Raw genomic sequence first — 22,439 nt, forward strand, 5'->3', positions numbered from 1 at the left:
ACTGGGCTGAAGCAATGAAAAGTGCACGTGCCTCTTCCATGTCTCCTGTGCTGCTGCAGCAACCTTTGAAGCCATGTGTTCCAGGCAGCACAGCTGCAAGATGCAAGAGGGCTGTGGAACCAGCATTGGCCTTTATACGAGTGCTCAATAAGGCTTCATTATGTTACATCCCTGAGACTTTAGGATTTGTTGGTTGCAACAGCTAGTATTAATTACTCTGAAAAACATAGAGTGATGAGGGAAGTAGAGTACTGCCATAACAAAAATATAAAATATTTGGCATTGGATTAACAGTCAGGAGGCAAGCAACAAGGACACTGTTAGTGGAGGCAGGAAAGATGGAGATCATGTTATGCAAAGTCAAAGCATTTGATAAAGCTATCACCTCAGAAAAACTGAAAGGCAGATCACATGCTTACTGAACCTGTCAATCATGGAGCAAGGTTAGAAGATAGAATGTTAGTAATGTGCACTGATTGCCATTCCTGAGTTTGGCAAGATAGTATAAGAAAGAGAGAAGCTAAGGGAAGAACTGGTTAACTTATAAGCAGAAATAAAATAAAGCCCAGAAATTTGCTGTGTGAGAAAAGCCACTTGTATCTACAACCCAAACAGTAAAAGTCTGAAGTTTAAAAGGCTTTGAGACATGAAGGCCCAATAAGACCTCCTCATTGGATAAAATGACTGCCCATCTATTTTTCTACATGGATTGGATGTAAGTGACAATAAGTTCAGACAGAACTCTATGAGGGAAAGAAAGCAAAGAAAAAAGCAGATTCGAGAACTATGTCTCAAAAAGAGCACTAGGTCAGGTTACTAACTCTTAGAACAGGCTAGAGGCAAACAGATCAAACGCCTGGTAGGTTTCTGAGAGAAAGATAAAACCAAATAAACCAAAATACTATGACTGTTTGAGACTTGAAAAAAAAAAAAAACTCCTGGGCTCCCGACCTTCTATAAGCAAGAAGTGGGGTGAGAAAGCTGCTGTGCGGGCCCTAATGGTAGGATATTTCCCTTTCCCTCTTCATTTGAAGAGGAAAATAGACAAGGAAAAACTCTCAAAGGGTAGAGTCAGAAACAACGAGAGACATTTTGACACAGGAGCTCCTCCCAGAGCAGAGGCATGAGCTAATCAATAAATACCCTCCACTCCCCAAAGAAGGGACCTTTATAATGTCTGCCCAGAGTGGCTATGTAATTTACTCTCTTTTCCAAGCCAGTGTGCTTTTGAAAGTGAAGGTGGTGCTATTCATAATTCCACCAGGGCAGCAGACATGAATCAGGACTGTCCTGTGCCAACATGTATCATCCTAGCCCAGTGGGACTTCAGAATTGCTATACGTTGGTGATCGCCATGAGTCTCTAATTCTTTCTTTCCAATGGGAGTGTTTATTTCTATTGTGTTGCCCCTGTTCCACCACTACCTATCGGGCACAGATGGCACAGATTTTTTTTTAGTTTATGGGTCTCCCAACCAAGAGGAACCACATTTGGAACTGATTGAATAGCTACTGCCCATTACCCAGAGGTCCTGGATTTCAGTTTCTGAATGGACTATGAGCTATGTCCCTTGGGAAGGGGTTAAGGGTGTTCTGTGTGTGAGAAGAAAATCATAAAGGAGTATTTAGTGACACAAGGGTAAATTGTTTGAGAATGCATATTCTTGCATTTTCCAGTCTCCCTTACAGTTAGAGCAGGGCCATGTGACTTGTTCTGACCAATGGACTATGGGCAAGAGGATATCTGTCATTTCCAGGCTCAGGAAGTTAAGAAGCTGTGTGCCTCCACCATGTTGATCTTCTCCTGCCTTGGCAACCTTGAATGTGTTCCTGATGGCATAATTACGGGACGGAGGAGGGTTGCTTGACTGTCATTAAACTTTACATGAGCAAGAAATGAACCTTTGCCATTTTAAGCCATTGAAATGTTGCAGTTTGCTTCCTGTGGTGACTGGTAGTGGTTTCCCAGACTAAAACCCTGTTTCTTGAAAAGAATAAAAGTTTATGGATTATTTTTTCCACTCTGGGATTTGACCATGTGCTACAAATGTCTTGCTCCATTTTTTAAAAAATGGATTTTTAGTAGGGGAAATGGAAAGAGATTTTGGGGAAGGGGGAAATCTGCTTAAATTTTTAAAAAATATTTTATTTCTGGGCTTTCATCCTTTTGTGCTATGCCTCAAATAAACATATTAATGCTATAACGTATTAATGCTATCTCTGCCAATCATAATAATAACAGGAATACGAACTTGAAGGTTGCGGTAGTGTCAAAGTCCTCCCTGACAGACAGTCCCCTCTGGGATGGGGGCTGGAAGTAAGCATTCTGTGGCAAAGCATTCTAAGACCACATCAATACAAGAAATAGAAAGTGGAAAAATTAGGCATTTATCTTAATTTTCCCAGATAATGTCTTTTTGGGGAAAAAAATAGTTGGAGTCGGGGAAATGATTTTCCTCACTGGCTTTTTTCTAGGCAAATTAAATCGCCCAGAAAATTGGTCAACTTTCCCCTTCAATGGACAGATTTTAAAACATTTTGAAAGTGCAGAAAAAGTACAGATATCTCAATGCCTGAAATGTTAAATGCAGCCAGTTTGAAACTTTTGTCTTAAACTAATCTATCACTTTTCTCTTCTGGGAAATGAATTTTCATTTTCAACAAGGATATTAGATAAGCTCTGTTAACACCAGTGCTGCCTTACTTCACGTGATCTCTGCAGCTGGGCACCTGCCTAGATTAGCAATTAGCAACTCCTGAAGGCTAAAGAATGATCAAATCTTATATTTGAAAAAATAAACTATTAATTTTCGAGGTGTGGCTCAACCAGTATTTAGTGTTCGTTCTCAGTTTCTTATGAGGAAAAAATGAGAGGAAGGCTTATTAAATGTTTTAACAAAGAATGAAAAATTAATGGATTTGCCAGCATCGTACTCAAATGAGACAGGAAGAAACAGGCAGGGTTACATGTAAGCAATGCATGTGTTTGTATGGTCTTGTAAACAATTATGTCAGCAGAGATCTGCAGTCATGAGCACAACTCTATAGAACAAACTGAAATCCCAGAGGCACATTTTCCAAACTGCAGACCACTTGGGGTTTTTCCTTTTTCCTTCTCCCTTTTGACTTTTGCTTACAGTGCTCCTCTGTCTCATCAGTTCCATCTCCACAGTCATCCACACCATTGCACACCTCATGACCATAAATGCAGCGATTGTTGTCACACCGGAAACGGTTTGGTGAATTACAGGGAACATTCACTGAAAGGAAAGATAGTAAAATGAAATTACAAGTTAACAGTAGAATCTAAGTGTCAACATCTAAAATACTCCGTTGTCAGCACCAGGCTTGCTTCATTCATGCACTCATTTACTCATTTGATTAATCAATCAGCAGATACACCTTACATATCTAGTACACACCAAGGCACTGTGCTAGGCACTAGATATGATGGGAAACAAGAAAGACACAGTCTTTGTCCTTACGGAACTTTCATTCTAGTAGAGAAACAGACTTTTCAAATGAACCATTCAATTACAACTGTGAAACATCTACTGGGGTGATCTGACATAAGTTAGGGAGAGGAAGGCTTGGAAGAAACTTCCCATAGATTCTGAGTCAGGGAGGAGCATGGCAGGTCTCTGGACCTGAATAAAGGCCTCGGTGGCTGGAGCATGCAGTGTGGAGCACAATGGTGGCTGTGAGGCTGGACAGACTGGCAGTACATGGGCTCTTATCCTAACAGTCAGGAAGCCATTTGTTTGATCCTTCTGATGGCAGTTGTCACACAGTCTCTAGAGCATGAGTCTTTTATTGAAGCTTTAAATTGTGTTGGATTTTCCTTCCTGAATTCCCTCACCTCTTACATTTAAAATCAATATCTCACAATCAAACCCTGACACACTTGCTGTCCAGAGTGAGACCTCTAGCTGTTGCCTATACAGCTGTGAGGAACTCAAGGGTAGTCCCCAGGTCCCCTACTTGTTTGGTACAGGGAACATGGTTCACTATGCTTGTACCACAAATTCAGTGAACTCAACATACATGTGGTCTTCACATGTGGTCTGTCTTTCACATGGAGGATTTGGGCTGTCTGATTTTCCTTCCGCCGTTGTATCACACACAGGGATCAAGAGGAGAGACTTATAATAAGATTGGTTGAGGGGAAAAGGTCAGATCTAAGGGCTGATTCTTGGAAGTATTGTTAATAGAACTATTGCAATAATTATTTGCTGTGAAAGGCAAGTTCAATATTATAAAACAGTGTTGGAAATTTTTAAATGTAGCTGTGTCCCTGACTCTCCAAAGTTTATTTTTACTAGCTATGGGCATTTTGCCTTACGGAGAGAAGAGATTTCCTAAGGACTTCTTTGAAAGTTAAACATGACTAAGATATGTCTCAAGATTCATGAAGTTCAAAGCAAAAGAAGGCTAGTTCCTAACAAAGAAAAATTTTGGGATGCAACTGTGAAATAAAATGAACACTAATTAAAGTTTCCTGAGGAGAAACAAAATACTAAGACATATCATTTTCACAAGTCAAATCTCTGGGCTAAAAATGAGTAGCGATGAAGCCAGGAAAGGGGATAGAAGATGCAATGTGAACTTCTAACAGGAGTGCCTCTCGAGGTCTTGTCTCCTAGGTTAAGGGCTTTTACTTACACAAAATCCTGACACTTTAGTTTCCATCAGAATCATTTGAGGGGCCTGTTAATGTATAGATTGCTGGGCCCTTGATTTTCCCACAAAATTAAGGCCATTTTGGGGAGACAGCTTAAAAAGCAGAGTCTTTGAGTTAATGCCTTTCCTTCCTCTACTTCCTTTGGTCTTGATTTTTTATTTCTATTTGGATAGGGTGCATCCCATGAATTTGCATTTCTAACATGTTCCCAAATGGCACTGACATTCCTAGTCCAGGGAAGACATTTTTGAGAACTGTTACCCTAAACTTTCTCCAATGACTCAAAGCATGTAGCAAAATGACTGCAACAAACTCTATTTTTGTTCACTTCATTAAAATCAGTAGTTCCCAACCAGCGGACTAAACTAAAAAGCTAAGAAGCTTTTTAAAAATACATATATGCAGACTTCATTCTTGGAGATTCTGCTTCATCAGATCTAAGCCCAGGGTGAGAACAGGGCATGTGATTTTGAAATACCCCTCCCCAACTGCTACTGACATGTACCTGAATTGAGACTCACAAACAAGCAGGGTTTAAAAAAAAAAAAATATATATATATATATATGCATCATTCAACAGAGGGAATTAGATGGACTTGAATTACCATGTTAAAAGGAAGTGACTGTAAAGATTAAGAAAGTCTTAGCATTTTCTAAAGGTGCTCCAGGAAGCTCTAGGGGTTTGGAGAGGGTACTTCCAGGGGCACCCAAAGTAGGATACAGCAGGAGAGGTACAGCCTCCTCCCTACCCTTCCTCAGACTTCAACCACAATAGAGTTGCCTTTATTTATGCACACTGGGTTTTCAAGCAACATTTCCTTTAAAGACATTGTTTTCTAAGGCCATAATATGTTTAAAAACATGGAGGTTTTCCCAACTTTCTCAGGTTACAGAGAGAACTGAAGCTGGAAGACCCAGTGAAATAACACCAACGCTGATCCTGTGTCCAGTCCTAAACAATTGTACAACTGCTCCCCAGGCTCACATGCTACACATAAGAAACATTGAGATTTGACAGACAACACCACTCCCATTCACTCCGTTTCTCTCCCTCTTACAGCACAGGTGAAGTTCTTCATCTGAACCATCACCACAGTCATCATCGCCATCACATTTCCAATATGGCGGGATACAAACATGGTTTTTGCATTCGAACATAGTAGCCTGGCAGTATGCACCATCAGGAAAGCGTGTGGCTGCCATGGGGGAGAAGACATATTCAAATTATTATACAAATTGACTACTTTGGGAAAGCTTCCTGTTACTTCTCCTTTGGCTCTTGCCATTATAGCCTGCTCTTCTTTATTCATCAAGATGTATAGTGGCCTTGACCTGTCTGAAAGTTGAATGGACTATGTCTTAAGGGCAGTTGTCAGAGCCCAGTTTCCAATGACATGAATCATCCATGGCATGGACAGCACTGGACTTAGTCTCTACAGGCAAATGTCAGGACTGGTTTTACCCACATACATTTATAAAGTCTCTTTGGCAACTACATCATCAACAATAACCATCATGGATGGTGATCATGGATGTTGGTTATTGTTGATGGATCAGCAATAATGATGTATCAACAGTTTGCATTTATTCAAGTGATCCGTAAAGACTCAAATCTGAGTAATTATATTGGCTTTCCAGTTTTTGTAGGGAAAAGAAAGAGAGATCAGACTGTTACTGTGTCTATGTAGAAAACGAAGACATAAGAGACTCCATTTTGATCTCTCTCAGTCTTCTCAGTCTCTCGTCCCACCTGATGAGAAATACCCAAAGGTGTGGAGGGGCTGGCCCCCTTCAAGTTTTAGTCATTTTTATACCCCATCATGTGATTGAGAACAATTTTAATGCTATGAATTTAATATGTTCTAATACCCAACCCAAGTTCTTTATACTAGTGTAATCATTGCTTGAATATTCTTTTTTTACCTGAAATGTTTTTTATCTAATTAATGATTTGCACAGTAGTTGATACTTTGTTAGCACAGATGACTTAATACATTCTCCATTTAAAATAGCAAGGAAGTGCACTTGAACGGCCCCTGTGAAATATGTGATTATGATGACTTAGAACTCAGGTGAACTGATCATTATCAGTGCATGCTGAGCAGACAATACCTATGGCCTTTTAATCTAAGAAGTGGTAGCTAACTGATATCTAAACTATCATATCCATACTCTCAGGTAAGCAGTACTGCATATGTGTCTAGTGACTTACGACAATCAGCTTCATCAGAGGCATCCAAACAGTCAGCGGTTCCATCACATTTCAATTCACTGGGTACACAATGTCCACTTGTACACTGAAAATATTCAGGATGGCAGGTCCTCATCTCTGAAGAGAAAAGATTGTCATTCCGAGAAGGCCTTGTCATTTTCAGACAGATATTAGGTAACTGAAGTACAGTGGGTACTCCATCACATTCCTATCTACACCCTGTGACTGGCTCACAGCAAACCCACAGCTTGTGGTTAGCAAATTAATACATTCTCAAAACTCACACTTTCCCCACTCAACATACAGAGATGGAAGTACCTGGCTCCCTAATATTAAATAATCTCCAGCTCTTAAGCTTTTCCTCAGAAATCAGAATTCCCCAATTTTCAATGTTTTCTAATTTTCCTAAGACCCAACACCAAATCAGTAAAGAGCTATAAAAATTACTTTGGGTTTAAGATTACTCTGTCAATGATCTGACCTCTACACAAGAGAGTCATAATAGTACATGTGTATTCCTTAGGGTGACTTTCTGTGGAATAGTAGCAAGATCAATGTCTTTGTTTACAAGGCTAATGCAGATTAAAATCTGCTCCTAAGAAGTGTTAAGTTTTTAAAATTCCTTGCTATTTTCCTCTATTATGACTAATCTAGACTGCTATGAGTTAGGAATAATGCATAGAAAATACAGAGCAGAAGATACTGTGATATGCTAAGGTTTACATATTACAGATATACAAAAATCATTTTCCTCTAAAAGCCTTATAAACACTAATTTGAAGCCCCTACACTGTCACAGTACAAAATTCTATGGTAAGCTTCTCAAATGACAGTTACCACAGTCCCGTTCATCTGAGTTGTCCCCACAGTCGTTGTAATGGTCACAGATCCATCGCGAGGGAATGCACTGCTGATTGACACATCGAAACTCGCTCTCCGTGCACTCCCGGGGGGCTGGAAAGGAAAGGCACCTGGCCATGAGTGTGCACCAGGAATCACACAGAGGAGACATCTTGTGAGCTGGCCAAAGTGCCCTGGGTTCCCAGTGCCCTCCTGTGTCCCAAGCCCCAGAGGTGTGCTTGGGCAAATCATTCACCCTCCAAAACTAGACCTTTCACTTTCACCTTAATTTTGAGTCTGTAAAGAATGGCCTTTATTAAGAAGTTTGTCCGAAGGTGATTTGATCTCTCTTGCTCTCTTTGTTTTGTTTTGTTTTGAAACAGGATCTTTCAACATTGCCCAGGCTGGCTTTGAACTCCTAGTCTGAAGTAATCCTCCCAGCTCAGGCTCCTTCGTAACTGGGACTGCAGGTGTGTTCCACCATGCCCAGCTTGATTTTATCTTAATTATTTTTTATTTCATGAAACTCTAGATAACCTCTTATAGGATTCAACATTAACTTTTATTAATAAAAGACAAAATGCCAATTGGATTACCCTTTTGTATAAGTTTTTAGCTAATTGATATTTGCAGGTGTAGTCAGCTTCCAAAATCTCTCATTGCCTATGGCAAGTGGTGATCACTTCTTTCTTCCAAAAGGTAAATAAAGTTAGAATGTATTTCATTAGTCAATTAGAAATTGATGCATATCATGGGTCAGTAATATACACTCTGGGCAGGGCTTCATTAAGCTAGTTTTCAGAACACACATTGAGTGTGTTCTGACCATCTAGTTTGATATGATCTCAGCCTCTTGGCTTCCTTTCCTCAACCTCCCTATCCAATGCCTTGTAGTCAATACCTTCAACTGGGACAGAGAAACTAAAACATGTCCCATTATTTAACTATTGGCGCTCCTAAAATAGTCAACTATTCTAGGAAGGGTAATGATGCAAACACAAGTTTTCTCTCCTCTCCTATGAAGGCCATTTTGGGGAAAGAGCTTAAGAAGCAGTGTTTCTGGGTTAGCACCCTTCCTCCCTCTACTTCTCTGGTCCTGGTTTTCTATTTCTGTTCTATTTATCTTATTACATTTTTCCTTTATTATAAATCACCTCAACTTCTTTTGGAAAAAAAAGTTGGGTGTAAATAAATTCAACACACAAAAGATATACTTCAGTAAATACCTTCCTCCAAAAGCTTGATTTAAAACATCTCAGAAGGAGATGCTTATGTCTTTAGTGGAAGAGAAAGTAGAAATGTACTCACCAGCAGAAAGAAAGAGATCAGACACCTTGATATCATCCTACCCATTGAGGATCAATGACATAGACAGTTGAATTACGGACAAAAAGCAAACATCACAGTTCTGGTGGCACATAAGGACCATAGGACTATGAACACTCACCACAGTTTTCCTCATCTGAGTTATCTCCACAGTCATTTTGCCCATCACACTGCCAACGAAGAGGGATGCAGTGGTGATTTTTACAGCGGAAATCCCCCACAGGATGGCATGTCCTCTCCTCTGCAAAGCAGTCATTGCAAAGACTTCATAAACCATTGGCAGAGAAATGCACAAAGTAGTATTGGCTTCCTTGTGAGACAGTCTGAGAATTGTATTACCACACTCTTGAAGCTCCCAAAGAGAGGAATGCCAGCAACATTCATGGTCAACATTCCCTCTTTTAGCTACCCTGAGCCTATCCTACTGCTTGAAACTCAATCCATTCCCTTTGGTAGACACTGTGAAAAGAATGAAATGGTATCTGGTTTGTAATTTGCAACAAAAGCCTGGTATTGGAGGCTAAAATGATGCCATAATAAATAAATATTTTGATCATATTATCTTCAGTCAATTGGACTCGGTGTTCTTAAAAGAATTTAGTATCTTCCTTACTTCTCTTCCAACTAAACCCAACACACATACTCCAGATGCTTTGGTTTCAAGTTAGACTATGACTAATCTTGACAAATTCCATTAATTTATATGGCTTTCCCATGTTACCAGAGGGACTACAGATGTCCAATAGATAACAGGGAAAATCAGAAAGACATTCAGAATATGAAAATCCCCAAATAAGAAATATCCTAATTTGGAAATATCCTTTTTAGAGATAGATACCAAGTCTTTTCTCTAACCCCTTTCCACCAATTTCAACCAATTTATAAAATTAGAGAAACAATTTAAACTTGTCAAGTATGAATAAGGATTCTACATTTGGAAGAAATTACACAAGTTTCTAACATCTTAATAACTTCTTCCTCAATGACAGCATGATTTAAAATGCTACAAATTAAACACCCCTGGTAACCCTGCAAAATGCTACAAAAATGTAACATGTTATTAGAAGAGTCAACCACTTTTTTACAGAGGTAAACAAAGAAAAGATGACATGGGAAATACACTCTCATCTCTCATCTAATAAATGGCGCTTGACATGTGAACTTTCTTGTCCCTCCCTCCACTCCCCTGCGGCCCCTCCTACCACAGCCTTGCTCGTCACTGTTGTCCCTGCAGTCGTCTACACCATTGCACACGGCCCACTTTGGGATGCAGCGGTAATTTGTTTTGCAGCTGAATTCTGTGAAGTTGTCACAGAGATGGGCAGAGCTCACTGAAAAGGGAGGAGGCATCAAAGTCAGAACCGAAGGTACAAGAAAGCACCTTTCCATTGTCACACTGAGGTTGTGGTACTGAGGAGCAACAACGACCATGTTACCAAGCAAACTGCCTCTGGCAATATGTGTCTGTTTTAGATGTGATCTGTTTACCATGAGCAGAAAAATAGTCCTAAGTTTTCTCACTATCTCAGCACCACTCATTTGTTTTACAGTATAACTTTGTGGGTGGGGCTGGGGAAGGACAGGGTTTGAAGTAAAAAACCTGGGTTGAAGTGTTAGGTCTGACACTAAACAGTAATGTGACCATCCACTTAATGTGAACCTCAGTTTCCTCATCTGTAAAATGGAATTGGTTCACACCCACCTTCCCTACCTCATAACATTTCTCTGTGGCTCAAGTGAAAAAGCAGTAGATACATAAAATGTAAGTTCTTGGTATCATATTCTGGTTGGTTAGACATTCTATGCATCAAAAGGAGGTATTAGCCACTTCAGAAACAGTGTCTGGTTCCACCTGCAAGCCACACAGCTATACTCTGTCTTGCAGTGCCAGAGTTTGCAGGGAGTGCCAAGGGGGAGCATCCCATTGGCTGAAAAAGAAAGCTCCATGCCCTCTCTCAGTCCCCATGGAAGTTTCCTCGTGTCTCCCTGCTCTGGTCATGCCTTGGCCCTCCCATAGGAACTTACTGCATTCTTCAATGGGCTCATCCGAATGGTCTCCACAATCATTATCCACATCACACTTCCAGGCCTGTGGGATGCAGCGGCCATTAGCACACCGAAACTGGCCTGGCCGGCAGGTCCTGCTGGCACAGTGGGAACTGTCTTCATCTGAGTTATCCTCACAGTCGTTAAACGTGTCACACTGCCAGGATTCTGGGATGCAACGTTTGTTGGCACACTGCCATTCATTGGAGTCACAGTGGTGATTCTCTGAGAGCAGGGACATTTGGTTATCAGCTTGGAAGGCATCAAGAATGAAAGCTCCTAACTGACATCAATGAATCCTGGATAGCAGGATCATGATTTCTTTTTAGAGGACTTATTTCCTGATGTACTTATCAATCAGTACTACTACATGGAGCACTTCTTCTTTTGACTATTACTGTCTCCCAAATTCTTAAATATCTTTTTATTGCATACAGACTTAAGAGACAAGAACTGAATACCCTGACCTGTTAAGCATACCTTCCTCTGTCCCTATTATCCTACTGGAAAATAGTCTTCAAACTTTGTGTTTGTTACTGTTATCGATGTGTTGTTTTTAGTTTGAGGGAATTTTATTTTTTGCCTATTTGATTATTTATTTTCTTGAGACCAAGTCTTGCTCTGTCGCCTAGGCTTGAGTGCAATGGCATGATCTCGGCTCACTGTAGCCTCGACCTCCCAGGATCAAGCTATTCTTCTACTGCAGCCTCCCAAGTAGCTGGGATTACAGGCACATGCCACCATGCCAGGCCAATTTTTTGTATTTTTTGTAGAGACAGGCTTTTGTCATGTTGCCTAGTCTGGTCTTGAACTCCTGGGCTCAAGTGATCGACCTGCCACAGCCTCCCAAACTGTTGGGATTACAGGCATGAGCCACTGTGCTCAGTCTTTTTTTTTTTTTTTTTTTTTCCTTTTAAATGGAAACATAAATAAATATGACAACTGAGAGTCCCTGTTAAAAATGGGGGTGGAAACCTCTCATTTCCTCCTCAATGTTAGCTCTCAAAGTGGATTCAATGCCTAGCACATGGCGAAGAGCCACCGGTAGAGACAACTTACTATCTACTTCAACAATTTGCCTTGTAAAAACCTTAAGATTTATTAAAAAAAAAAAAAAACTTCATAAAAATAGAAAAAGGGTGGAGGGGTGGAGCCTGAGTTTCCTTCTAGGACTTTGAACTGGTTTCTAGTTCATGATATTCAGGAAATATCCACAGAATCATGATTGTATACAATCAACATAGAAGTCGGAAAAAGAGGCATAAAGCAATTCAACACACCACAAAGAAGACGGTCTTCATCAGACCCATCAGGGCAATTTTGGTGAGCATTGCATAAAGTCTGCGGGCTGGTGCAGTTGCCATCATTGCACTGGAACTGTCCTAGTCGGCAGAAGCGCTGTGGGCAAAGGGCCAGTTCATCAGAGCCATCTGAGCAGTCTTTCTGTCCATCACATTTCCACCAGATAGGAATGCACCTGCACAGAGAACATACAGCACTTCTTTAGCAAAGCACCAGGGGCAACAGTTATCTGGAGGGAAGGAGTCAACACTGAATTCCAAGAAATGACATGCATGAGTTCTCTCATGGCCCCAGAAGAGGATCAATTAAATCTCAGTTACAATGGTGTATTTTCAGAGAAAACATAACTTGGCAAGATAGAACAGGTTTCCTAAGACCCAAATACAAACTGAAAATGTGCTTTTAGTATGATGAATAAATTCCTTCCACAAAAAACAATAAATAAATAAAAGTCGGTGTTTTGAGCTGTGTTCTAGGAGCAGTGATTGGTTGAGATTGTCTGCCAGGGTGATATAAAAGTATTGTTTTGGAAGTTGGAGGGCAATAACAACTGTTGAGGGTCTTTCTCACAATAAATGTATGCTAGATTCCTAATCTCAGATATCTTATTTAATCACTACAATTGTCTACCTCTGCATCTTAGATGCTATGATCTGCATCAATGCCTCTCTTCATGCCACTATCTAACTCAGGTGCCCTAGTCATCAATGGCCTGTGGACGTTGTTAAGAAAATAATCTGTGGCCATGTTTCATAGCAAACACGAATGATCAAAAATGGATTTGACTGTGTAACACTGGATCCCCTAGCATAGGCAGCTAAGGAGCTAGGCCAGCATAGACATGGAAAAGACAGTGAAATTATATTACTTCTGGGGACTATTTTTCAGTATGTACTTATATACACTCTGGCTCCAACACTCAGGACAATTCGACATGAGAAATATATGGTTTGCTTCCTTTCTATGAAAGTTTGCATATATAGGCATAACAGTTTGGTTAGCAAGCTCCTTCTATTCATGGAAAATATTATCTGAAGTTGGAGGCTGAGAGTCTTGCTGTGTTCCACATGAACCACGTTAATTAACCAAAATCTTGTCTCATTAGAAAACTCCCATCCCTTGGAGCCTTGAAGCTCAATGTCTGTCCATGGGCTAGAGAGGCACTGAGGAGAGGGGAAAGAGAGCCTTACTTTTCATTGTTAGCACACAGGAACTGGGTGCTGGAGCACATGGGCATGCAGTAGGTGCTGCCACTCAGCTGAAGGGTGCGGAAGTCATCTGGACACTCGCAAGTGAACCCTTTTCCTCCTGGCTTGATGAGGCAGAGATGAGAACAGCCACCATTGTTGGTACCACAGGGATTGCTCACTAGTGGAAAAGGAAGAAAATATATGTTCATTTGCTTAAAGAGAGTATCAACACAAATTAACTGATTACACATCTTGACATTAAACTCATCACCTCTTAGAGAGTAAAAAAAAAAAAAAACAACTATCCTAGATTTATGATTTTCCCAAAAGTTCCTAAATAAAACAGATGATAGAGTTATATAAGCAACAACCCTGTGCTTTAAGAAAGCTCATTTATATGCTACCAGAAGTGAGCTATACCCACTGGTGTTTCTGACTAGAAAAGATGTGTTTCTCCAAGTCCTGGGAGAGCAGGCAGTAAACTTAGCTTATATTCATTTGCCTAGACCTAGGTTAAAGTTTTAATTTCCAACAGATGCTATATTCATTCCCTCATTCTAAGTATATAGGTAACAGAACTTCGGCCAAAAATAATGTGGATGAATAAACTGAGCAGCATCTTTACTAATTTTCCTGGTCACCACTTTGAGGTGAATATTTTCTTGAACTTCTAATAAAAATGATATGAAGAATATGCACACCAACATGGCACATGTATACATATGTAAAAAACCTGCACATTGTGCACATGTACCTAAAACTTAAAGTATAATAATAATTAAAAAAAGAATATTAACTTCCAGAAAGAAATACTAAATTTCTTTATTTTGCTAATTCTCATTTTTCCTTAATTCCAAGTTTATCATATGTTTTAGCAAGACATCACAACAAAGCAGACCCACAAAAACCAGTCTATCCCCAAAATATATTTCAGACCTTTACTAGATTATCTCTAAATCATAAAGTTGCTTTAATTGCATAAAAGGAATATAAGTTCACAATCAAACAAAAACAAGTTCTCTTATTTAAAAAACACTAAAATGCACTGCTCTTGACATTATCTTCTAGAAGATAAGAATAATATCTATTTTATACATAATACAATATCGTATGCATTTATTTAGTATTTAGGGCTGAAATGCCATATTTTTAATTCCTTTAAAATACTTCAGTCCTCCCATAGAAATAGATAAAGTAAATACAGCAACATGATAACCGTTAAATCTTATCAAAAACAAAGGAAAAAACAAGATGATCTTGAAGAATTGAGCGAGTTTTAAGAAAAAGAAGAGTTCTACGTAGTCTTTCCCAGGGAAAGAGGGATAAACTCTAAAGATATTTGCCTACTGTCAACTTTCAGCATATGCTTTGAAGAAAACACTAACAAGTAACAACAAACTCTTTGTAAATCACGAAGTTCATGCTTAAAGACTATCACGACATGCACATAACCCAAGGCAACCTTGCCAAACCCCTTAATCACCTACTCACCAATGGGCTGCCTATATGGATGGTACACATGGATGTCAAATGGTCTGTGTGTTGTGTTCACCAGTGTCTGTCTATTTGATCCATCATATTTGTTTCCCTTTTCCACTGTCCTTGTATTCCAATCTGTCCAATAAATAGTGTCTTCAAAAATGGTAATAGCGAAAGGGTGAGGCAGTGCCCCATCATACACCGTGTGTCGATGGTGGCCCTCCAAATCAGAGTACCTGCAGCAGTAAGCAGAAACAGTTACGTGATGAAGGTAATCCCTCTCCTCTAATGTCTTGCAGGATAAATGAATTCACAAATCAATAAAATTCTACTTCCTAGAGATAATATAAGTTCAGATCCTCAAAACTCCTAGTCTTTAATTAAAACAAAAACTAAACTTAAAGGATGTATTCAAATTGAACTAAAGATGTAGAAGTGAAAAGGCAATACTTAACAAAATAGGAATAGTGTCAGGAGTTTAAATAATCACTAATTCCTAACCACAGCTGCTTTCCTGCAGATGAAGCTGTTATAGCTGTTGTAGGCTTATGGCCTCTTATATTGATGTTCCTCATTAAGCACCCTTTTGATATCCTGGGGTGAACACCATTCTTGTTTTTTCCAACACCATTGGAAGAAATCAGAAGATAGCAATATTATACTGGAATTCTACCTTCTCATTAACATTCCGGAGGGGACGCTATTCTAGGAGATAGTTGGGTTCTCAGTATAACCTGAGGGGAACACAACTTACAGGCCTGCAGGGTTAACTTTCTAAACACCAGCAGGACATTTATTATTAATCGTGCCATGGCACCACTAGTGAATACTTTTACAGATGAATAAACCTCCAGAGAAGGTTCTCCGATTTCAAGATGTTACAAGGGATCCACAGCCAAATTCCCAAGTCCTCTCAGTTCCAAGGGCTTTCATTACTGTGGGTCTATATCAGAAATCATTTCTAAAATAGTGAAAATTTAATATTTTAAAAATTTGGAACAGATCCTAAAACTCAAACAGGAGATAGAACAAGCTAGCAACTAAGAAACCTGATAATGTTAGCCATGCAATGTTAAAAATATTTCCCAAAATACAATTTATGGTAACTTATAGAAGCCATAGGAAAACTTGAAGATGTGCTTGGCCTCTGTTGACAAGGATGCAGGTAAATGACCAGAAATTAGTCACCATCTGATTTGTTTATTTATTTAGAGATAGTCTCACTCTGTTGCCCAAGCTGGAGTACAGGTGCACAATGTTGACTCACTGCAACCTCCTCCTCCTGGGTTCAAGTGATCCTCCCACCTCAGCCTCCTGGGTAGCTGGGACAGGCAGGTGCCACCACATCCAGCTAATTTTTGTAGAGACAGGGTTTCGTCATGTTGCCCAGGCTGGTCTTGAACTCCTGAGTTCATGCAATCTGCCCTGCTCAGCCTCCCAAAGAGCTGGGACTATAAGTGTGAGCCACTGCACCTAGCCACCATCTACTTTTTTAAAAAATCATAGACCAGAAAGTAGTCTTGAGACCTTCCCTTCCAGTTCGTTTGTATTCTCTGTAGAGAAATCTCAGATATCTCTATGAGTATTTTTTGTCAAGAGTAGAACTACACAGCTGGGCGCAGTGGCTCACGCCTGTAATCCCAGCAATTTGGGAGGCTGAGGCAGGCAGATCACCTGAGGTTGGGAGTTCGAGACCAGCCTGACCAACATGGAGAAACCCTGTCTCTACTAAAAATACAAAATTAGCCAGGCGTGGTGGTGCACGCCAGTAATACCAGCTCCTTGGGAGTCTGAGGCAAGAGAATCGCTTGAATCCAGGAGGTGGAGGTTGCGGTGAGCCAAGATCATGCCATTGCACTCCATCCTGGGCAACAACAGCGAATCTCCATCTCAAAAAAAAAAAAGTAAGAGTAGAACTACAGGCACAGCTCCAGTGATGCGTTGGTGCATCCCAAGATGTACAGGAATCAATTGGATGCTCTATAAAAATCTATTGCTTTATGCGTCTATGAAATATATTTCTGAACACAGGCATTGCTACCTCTCCAAGAGGTAACCAATTTAACATGGCTCATGAATATTAAAGTTTCCTTTGTTCCCAGATCACAGTGCCTCATATTATGATTTGACTTTTAGACTAAAATCTACTGCCTAAATTTGATAATCCATCTACATAAATAATCTATACTAGATTTCATCAAAAAGTGAACAGAATATTGTGCAACTAGAAAATTCCTTTTTTCATCTCTAATGCTCCTGGAAACACTGTCTAAATGTATGCTGAGTGAAACCTACTAAGATTTTGAGACCAAGAATAATCTATAGGACCCAAAGAACAACAAATGTCAGTTAGAAAGTTGTTGAAGCTTCTTTGAACATCTTGATGCTTCTACTAATTCAATATAGGACTGCATGGAAAGCTAACTCAGCTCTTTGATGTGCCTTTTAAAGAGAGGATACACACACTGTGGGAAGGGCTAAGGGTATTGCCATCAGTACATCACATCAAAATGGTATAAGTAAACTAGAAATAATATTTTACTGCTTCTAATTAAAGTTAGTCTCTACCCTAACAGTGAGTTAGTATCTGCTATGGTAAATTCTGCAGTGAGAATGCTAAGGGCTACTTTCGTGTAGCAAATGAACCAGCTCAACAAGAGAAAGTACTGGGATTGATTAATTATGCCTGCCATGAGTATAGGAAGAGAGAGCACTAGCGTGTGTGCCAGGTATTCCTTCTTTTTCAGTGGCATGTCCCCAGGGAGTATGGTGTTAGAGAACTTCAAACTTTTCCACACTGACTTTGGCAGCAAAATAAATGTAACAGAAGAAATGAATTTCTAAAAATAAAATAAAAAACTGAAATAGTTCTACTGAATGAATGGCATTTCCATGCTTTTGAGTGCAACAGGCTGTTCCTGGATCGTTATCCATAAATGCTTATGCAGAAGACATCACTATGGTCCAACTAGGCCATAACTAGCAAAATTCAATATGGGTATTGTCGATTAATTTTTGATTAATAATGTGTGTCATCTTTTTACAATGAGTATTTTTTATTGAACAGTATATTTAACACACTTAAAAAATTATCCTATTACCAGAAAGATGTAAACGCCTTATCATATTGGATTAATGTTAACAGACTCTACTCCTACCTAAAACACTGCACTGCACTTAATCATAAATGTGCCAAAGTATTTTTGGGAAAGTTTTCCAGATCCTTTTATTCTTTTCCTTTTCCCAAATACTAAAATTTATTAATCATATATTTCATAGGGGAGAGCAAAGTAAAGAGACAAAAAAAATTAAGATGAGTTGCACACTGAGCTGACTACCATGGGGAGAGATTATTAGCCCCATTTTGTAGATGAAAAAAACAATAAGAAGTGAAAAAACCAGGTCATAAACCCTGATCCATATGATTTAAAAGTTCACCCTCTTTCTACTGCACCATACCATAGAGCTCAGCAGTTTTAGTTAGAAGTGTGACTTCCTCCGAATGACTTCCAACAGACAAGCCAGTTAGACAATAGAGGGGACTAATAGACTGGAATCACAAGCTCTGATGTTTGAAATAAACAGTTACACAATTGTTTTATGCTTTTCTATATACGTACTCTATGTAACCCAGGTGGGCATCTGCCCAGTAGAGTAGATCATTGGTGTAATCAATGGTGATGCCATTAGGCCACTCTAACTTGGTGGAGATAATCACAGACTTGTTGGTTCCATCCATGCCTACTCTCCCAATGTATGCGCGGTGACCCCAGTCTGCCCAGTAGATGTACCTGTCAGGGCAAACACAAAGGATCAGTCCCTGATGCCAAAAGAAGTCAGTAGCCAAAATACACACCTTTTCTCCATTTAGAGAAATGGAGTCTGCATTCTGTAGAGCCCCTCAGAAAGGAAAGAGAGCTAACAGCAAATAATCTAAAAAAGAAAAAGGAAGGGGACAATGTACAGAAAATGCTCACAAATAAACATAATTAACTGGATTTCAGTGGCTTTGACATGGAGAGTCCAGTAAAGAAATTGGTTTTCTGAAACCACAATTTTCTTTGCATGCAGCCAAAATACACGACTTGAAAAGTGCAAAAGTGTGTCAGGGCAAAGAAAACACAACAGCTGATGATGATGATTTGAAGAAGCCATGCTTCTACTCATTACACTAAACGATTTACCAAGTGGGAAAAGCAGAAGACAAACCCCAGCAAGACATTGGCCTTGAGATAGCTATATGAACAGCCTTTTTGGTAACAGAGGCGGAAGAAGGAGGTGAAAGAAAAGCCCAGGATTGCAGGGAGACAATACCCATATTGAGGGTGAAGGGCAAGTCCTCTGGGATTATCAAAGCAGAAGGTGTTATTGGCATCCACACAGTGCTGGGCCAGCATGCGGCGATGTCCACCATTGAGGTCAGAGACAAAGAGGCCATCCAGGCGGGCATCCAACCAGTAGAGCTTTCTAAAACAGAGAGCCAGGAGTTAACCAATACAGTCACTTTGTGAAATGGTACATATTTAGCCACCCAGTTTCCTATCCAAGCTACCTGAGAATCACAGACAGTTGTTAGAAGTCACCTTTCTTCAGGAAAATGAGGGCAGGAGAAAACAGGAAGTTGGTCTTCCTGCAGTGAGGCAACAGAGGGTGCAAGACTGTGTGCAATAATTCCCACTTTAAGGTGGTGTCATGTAGAAAATACTGTGGACACACCTCACTCGACGGGTCTGGTTTTACTTTCCTCATGCAGCATAAGGCACCCTCTCCAGGCAATGCAAAGGTTTAGCAGAACAGGGAAGCAGAGGTGAGTATCATGAATTACAGTTTAAATGGTGGAGTCAAGGAAACAGATTTGTCTAAGTGTGTCACTGAAACTGCACAGAGAAACTCTGAATTATGACATTCTTAAGATAAAGATTATGACATCCTTAGGATAAAGAGACATCCGTGCCTCTGTCAGACAGGCTGTCAAAATGAGTTTCTTAACCTGTGACACATTTCACTTAATCAAACCTAAGAAGCTTTAGAAATGTATTAGGATCTGTTAGAAACTGCTACCTCAAGGACATGTCTGTTATAAATGTATTTTTATTCAATAAAATTTATTTTTCTTATAAGGTAAGTGTTCTTAACCCAAGGTCTTTACCCAGAATCAGGGAAGCCAGCTTTGGGGATCTGTGTATTTTCTAAAGGGGCCCAGGTCTTTCACCAGAGTCTTACAGTATCTATAACCTTCCAAAGGGTTAAATGCCCCTATAATGAGAAGGTCATTTAGGATTTGATGACCAATTCCAACCGGAAGGAGAATGATTTCCCTTCCAAAAGACCTGAATGCCTCTTTGCAATAAGTACGCCCTTATCCATTCATGCCGGATATCTGAATAGTTAGGATAGTAGCATCGCTTCAGGCTTGAGCAAGAAGGAATAAGTATCCATATATGTACAAGTCTTGCCAGTTAATTCACTTGGGTAAATGAGTAAATCCTGATGAATGAGATGGCTACAATCTTGGATTCCATCATTGTAGACACTAAGAACAGTGACAATAATAGTAGCTAATTATTGAACACTTGTTAAATGTCAGGCCTTAGACCAAGGACTTTTTAAAACATTTTATTATTTCAGATCACAACAGGCTTAGAAGGAGTTGCTATTATCATACTTGTATTATTATTCCTGTTGCTATTACCATTCAAGTCCTGGCAGACTGGCTACCCCATAGGGCACTCTACTCTGTTGAGCTTACTGCTTTCCCATTAATTTCTCTTTATTCCACAGTCAAAAGACATCCTGTGAACAGATCCTTCTCAAGAAAACATAGAGAAGATATTCCATCTCCACTACTGAAAAAATTAAGATAACTGAGAGCCAACAGTATCTTCCAAAGTGCATAATGGTGGTTTAAAAAGTTATATCAAATGTAAGTGCTTTGGAAACCAAACACTCTAGTGTTGACAGCAGAAATCTTTACTAATATTGGAGAAAAAAATTGTTTCTAATTTCAGTGTAGCTAGTATCTTAGAACTGCCCCCTACCAATGTAAATATAACTGGGCTCCATTCTGCCTTTGTGTTTTCAGGAACATTGAGCCTGGTTGTGCACCCTCCCGGACTTTTCAAGAAAAGTTTACCCTACCCTCACCCAGACTTTCTTGCCCATCTTCCTCACATGTATTTAGTTCTCTTCAGATAAAGAACACACCTAGATAGAGAGGAAATAGCTGAAATCCAAGAGAAATGTCATTCTAGCAGTTTCTGAGAGAGAGGGCTGAATGACAATATCTTACAGTTCAAATATTATTTTTTCTGCACTGGAACAAAGAATGGTGACAAGAACAGCACCATGTTCAATTCTGTTCCTGGAAATCATTAATCACTATACTTTTTGACATGTAGGATATGTAAAACAGGAACTGATACCTACAATAGGAATGCTTAGTCAATGTTTCATTCATTATTCAGCAAGCACTCAGCACCTATGTCAGGCCAGCTACTGGTCAGGGAGAACTGGGAAGCCAACTGTCTCCATCCATTTTAGGATCTTTACCCTTAACGGGGTCAAATACGAGGATGTGGGGAAGAGTCCTCTGGAGGTCTGGGCTGACTGCAACAAGAATCCTTACAGCATACATCTTTACAGTGCCTGCAGATTGATGTCTATTGACCACAAAGCCAATTAGTTTATGCTGCCAAGAATCTGATAGATTTGATATTCAATAGAGATGTTAAGAAGTGTGGTTGATCTGGTAGTTTAGTTAAAATATCACTGGCCTGCCTTAAAGACTGTCAGTTTCCAGAAGGGCAATCTCAAAACAAGAGTCTCATGTTAGCCATTCTCCAGTTTTCATGACCAGCCCATGCTGGGAATGACTAGTATTGGGGTTTTTTTTGTTTGTTTCGTTTTGTTTTGTTTTTTTGAGAAAGGGTCTCACTCTGTCACTCAGGCTGGAGTGTCATGCATGTTCTTGGTCCCTGCAACCTCCATCTCCTGGGCTTAAGGGATCCTCCTACCTCAGCCTCATGAGTAGCTGGGACTACAGACTTACACCACCTTTCCTGGCTAATTTTTTCATTATTCATAGAGACAGATTTCGCGATGTTGCCCAGGCTGGTCTTGAACTTCTGGGCTCAAGCGATCCTCTCACCTCAGCCTCCCAAAGTTCTGGGATTACAGGCGTGAACGACTGCCCCCGGCCAATGACTAGTATTGTAAGCAAGCCTATGTACTTCAGGAGAGCAAGGGCCATGCCTGCCTTGTTCCCCTCAAAACCCCTGCTGCTTGTCATCACACTGGGCATGTGGGAGGGACTCAGGAAGTAATGACTGAATGCACCAGTGAATGCATAAATCGTCCCTTCATAT

The 22,439-nt window shown here is 40.0% G+C and overlaps 1 protein-coding gene across 1 annotated transcript in view; it reads right to left on the reverse strand.

Moving 5' to 3' along the window:
• Positions 1 to 22,439, reverse strand: part of LRP2 (LDL receptor related protein 2) — a 227,289-nt gene that overhangs the window by 37,657 nt on the left and 167,193 nt on the right. Inside the window, exons 51-62 of the mRNA XM_055289622.1 lie at positions 19,390 to 19,542; positions 18,696 to 18,866; positions 15,088 to 15,311; positions 13,597 to 13,774; positions 12,385 to 12,581; positions 11,084 to 11,329; positions 10,261 to 10,389; positions 9,180 to 9,299; positions 7,730 to 7,846; positions 6,893 to 7,009; positions 5,739 to 5,876; positions 3,137 to 3,259 (exon numbers count right to left, since the gene is read on the reverse strand). Of these exons, the coding sequence (XP_055145597.1) occupies positions 3,137 to 3,259; positions 5,739 to 5,876; positions 6,893 to 7,009; positions 7,730 to 7,846; positions 9,180 to 9,299; positions 10,261 to 10,389; positions 11,084 to 11,329; positions 12,385 to 12,581; positions 13,597 to 13,774; positions 15,088 to 15,311; positions 18,696 to 18,866; positions 19,390 to 19,542 (1,913 nt within the window). The remainder of the gene's footprint in view (positions 1 to 3,136; positions 3,260 to 5,738; positions 5,877 to 6,892; positions 7,010 to 7,729; positions 7,847 to 9,179; positions 9,300 to 10,260; positions 10,390 to 11,083; positions 11,330 to 12,384; positions 12,582 to 13,596; positions 13,775 to 15,087; positions 15,312 to 18,695; positions 18,867 to 19,389; positions 19,543 to 22,439) is intronic.

The sequence above is a fragment of the Symphalangus syndactylus genome, chromosome 8 (genome assembly GCF_028878055.3).
Source record: "Symphalangus syndactylus isolate Jambi chromosome 8, NHGRI_mSymSyn1-v2.1_pri, whole genome shotgun sequence".
Lineage (NCBI taxonomy): Eukaryota > Metazoa > Chordata > Mammalia > Primates > Hylobatidae > Symphalangus > Symphalangus syndactylus.